The 3,395-nt window shown below is 42.7% G+C and overlaps 1 protein-coding gene across 1 annotated transcript; it reads left to right on the top strand.

Annotated features, from left to right (window-relative positions):
• Positions 1–415: 415 nt before the first annotated feature.
• On the top strand, positions 416–2,391 carry RNF228 (ring finger protein 228). Its single transcript, XM_088472115.1, has 2 exons — positions 416–994; positions 1,358–2,391. Exon 2 carries the CDS (start codon positions 1,442–1,444, stop codon positions 2,264–2,266), a length of 825 nt encoding a protein of 274 aa, XP_088328241.1. The 5' UTR covers positions 416–994; positions 1,358–1,441; the 3' UTR covers positions 2,267–2,391.
• The last annotated feature ends 1,004 nt before the right edge of the window (positions 2,392–3,395 follow it).

Here is a 3,395-nt window from a genome sequence, read left to right as displayed (position 1 = left end):
AACACAATATGATGTGAGCCATTATATTGTATATATTTCCATTCATGTTTCTCAATTCAAAGATTTTATTTCTTAACTTATCATGTTGCAGTGTAATAACCCTTCAAAATGAGTTGTCTGCTCTATTTTCCCTACTATCCAGTAAGTAGTGTTATCTCCTTAACATGTTATCCTGCCTTGTCATGTCATATGCATATGTATTACTGTGTAGCTGCACAATACAAAGTGTGAGAGCCTACGTCAGGCCTCCCCGGCATTACCAGGGTTAATACTTATTCATTCCTCGGTCTGGCTCCCCATCTTGGAAATTAGGAATTTTTACCCTATGGCTCTTCTCCTCTGCTCCTTTCCATCAATAAGCGGTGACACACACTGTGTACACTGACAGCACAGTGATAGCATTGTATATAAATATCATAGCAATGGAAGGCTTCGCCCTTGCACACAGATAGATCAGCTGGCTGCAAGGAGAAAAAAGGTGAAAGATGCTGCTATTTGTTTCTCTTCCAGACCAGTCAGATCCTGCACATTAGCAAGAGGAATCCTGCATACAAAGCTTCTGCGTTACATCACATTACTGAGAAGGAAGCACAGAAGAGACACACTAGAGGACAGCAGCTGCTGTCTTTGTTATAATATTATCAAGACATTGGGCACTAGAGGAGTGGAACATATAGCCATGGTGAGCTCATAGAGAAAATATTGTCGGCTTCAGCTGGCACAAAGAATGAGATGAATAGAAAAGGAAAAGAAAATCATCTTTGCAAGGGACCATCACAAGGAGGAGACAAAGGAAAGCACATGAGGAGAATGGAGAGCAAAACTGCCAGCGACTGTGGATACTGATAACCTGAATATCAGTGCATATCAATAAAGGCTGCCGGGTTTCCAAGCGTGAGGTATCACCGAAATCGTGGTGGGTTCAATAATGCTGGACGGGACTGCCAATACATTCCAATAAGTGATTTGATTTCTTCTGGCAATATCAGATCTTGTGAGTACATCTACTTTCTGATCAGTGATAATCCACACAAATCAATGTATAGTAATTCTGGCTGCTACGGATGTTTATGTTCATAAAGCTGTCTGACATGTAAGGTCATTCCAGGTGAATAATATGCCGATTATTCTGCAAAATGACAAAACTAACATGACATAGCATTGCCATTTGAGTTATATTTTGGATCCATATGGACAGAATATATGACCTCAATATTAAGAAACTGCTAACTTTACAAGAATTATATTCTACAGAAATGAATATAGCCATCGCCCAGTCACTAGAATTGTTTATTTTTTGGCTGCATGTAATCTCTACGTTTTATGAATAATACTGCTTTGTGCTTCTTTGTTTCAGTGACTGTGCATCAGGAGGGATTGTTTTACAAAGAGCGAGACCTAGGGATGGCATAGGGGCCTTGGGATCGAGACAAGTTGTGACATGGCAATTAACCAGGCTAGTGGCCTCTCAGGCTCCGATCTCATGCCTTCCTATGAGGAGTATGAGTGCAAGATTTGCTATAATTACTTTGACCTGGACAGAAGGGCCCCCAAGCTCCTGGAGTGTCTGCACACTTTCTGCCAAGAGTGCCTGAACACACTACACCGCAGGGAGGACCGACCATGGCGCCTCTCCTGCCCCATATGCCGACACCGCACCGTTGTGCCAGATTCCAGAGTAGACGCCTTGCCCATTAACACTAAGGTAGCCGAAGCTTTCCCTTTGTATGTACGACAGGATGACCCCTTTCCCCAGGACATCCTTCCTCCTGTTACTTACCATCATTCGCAACATGGCCTGCAATACCATCATGGGACAACAGGGAGCGCAGTGCTAGTGCTTCATGGTGCTACCGGACTACGGTATGCCTTACAATCTGGACAAGAAGTGTCTTCGGGGACAGCCGCAGCTAGCAGAGGCAGAGCATCATTTTCAGCATTAAACCAACCACAGCCAGCCAGTGCCCCCTTGCCCCGCAGAGGCTACGAAAGGTGCCAGAGTTGCAAGAGAGCTGTGCTGACTGCAGGCTGCGTGTGTGTGGTATTCTCATTTCTGGCCATGGTGGTGCTTTTGTTTGCTGGCCTAGTCTTTGTGAACAGATATAGCGGGGTCCCTGCACCATCACTATCAGGACCCATCTGCCTATCAGTGGCTAGTGTGCTGGCCCTTTTTTCAGTGGTGGTCACATGGCTTATTTGTTGGCTGAAGTACAGGCCGGATCCTGCGGAGGTAAGCAGGGGCTCCTCAGATCGGACTGACACATGAAATTGAGGATCCTCTGAACATACCTTCCAACTGTCCTGATTTTGGTGGGACTGTACTGAATAGCAGACATCAAAAGGGCGGGTTTCATGCGAACATAGGTGGAACTTGCAACCAGAGTGGGAGTGGATAAGGGAAGGGGTTTGGGTGGGTCAGGGTGTGGCTTATTTTTCTCCAATTTTGAATATTTTAATGTTGGGAAGTATCTAATGTGACAATCTCCCTATTTTATTTCCAACTGTGAACTATGTATTTTATAGGAATTGTTTTACTTTTACCTTTGTATGAGTTCCCTTAGCCTGACCCATTAGCAATATTAGGGTGTTATTAGCTAAAATACAACAGTGGGATGTTATATGAAAAAACTCAGATTTTATACAGTTTATAAATATACCGTATACATTTCCATACCTTAATATATATATAGTACAGCTCCTGAGAACATAGTTTTCTTTGGCAGTTAAAACTTTATTTTACTTTTGTATTTAAATTTAGTGCAGTAAACTGAACACACAGGAAACATGAAACTGAAAGTTCTAAAACCTTTGAATATGTTTATGTGAATGTAGAATGTGGTGTCATATAATGTTTATCTTACAATTTATCTTTAATAAGTGGTTACAAGGGATGTGCGATTTGAAAAGCAGTCTGATATTGGACTGTACAGAATCTGACATAACACATCTATGGGTACTGACCAAGGTGATAAGAGAAGGGCCTTTGCCACGCCTTCCTAAATAACGGAAACCTTATATTAACTTACCGTAAAATAACATAGCACATCCCAGAAGTAATCTGAAATACATAAATGCTTTCCAATTTGTCTTATTCATGATCCAGGTACCTAAAAAGTAATGAGCACTTTACACACAAAGGGGTATATTCAATTGAGTGCAAGGTTTAGCGAGGAAAAAACCTTGCACCCAATTTTGGATTACCGTGGGTATGTGCGCTCCCGATACCTGCGGTATCCAATTAAAAAAAAGTGGCTTCGGGGTTTTCTGCTCTGAAAACCCTGCGCCGCGTGAAAAAAAAGAAAAAGAAAAAAAAGTCTACACTTACCTGCCCGGGGGTCTCCAGTGGTCTCCGTGGCTCCTGGTGGCCTTCCCTCCATCTTCTCACTGGAGAAGGG

Source organism: Taudactylus pleione, unplaced genomic scaffold, assembly GCF_031769625.1.
Source record: "Taudactylus pleione unplaced genomic scaffold, aTauple2 ptg000120l, whole genome shotgun sequence".
Lineage (NCBI taxonomy): Eukaryota > Metazoa > Chordata > Amphibia > Anura > Myobatrachidae > Taudactylus > Taudactylus pleione.
This window is presented reverse-complemented; position numbering and strand designations above follow the sequence as displayed.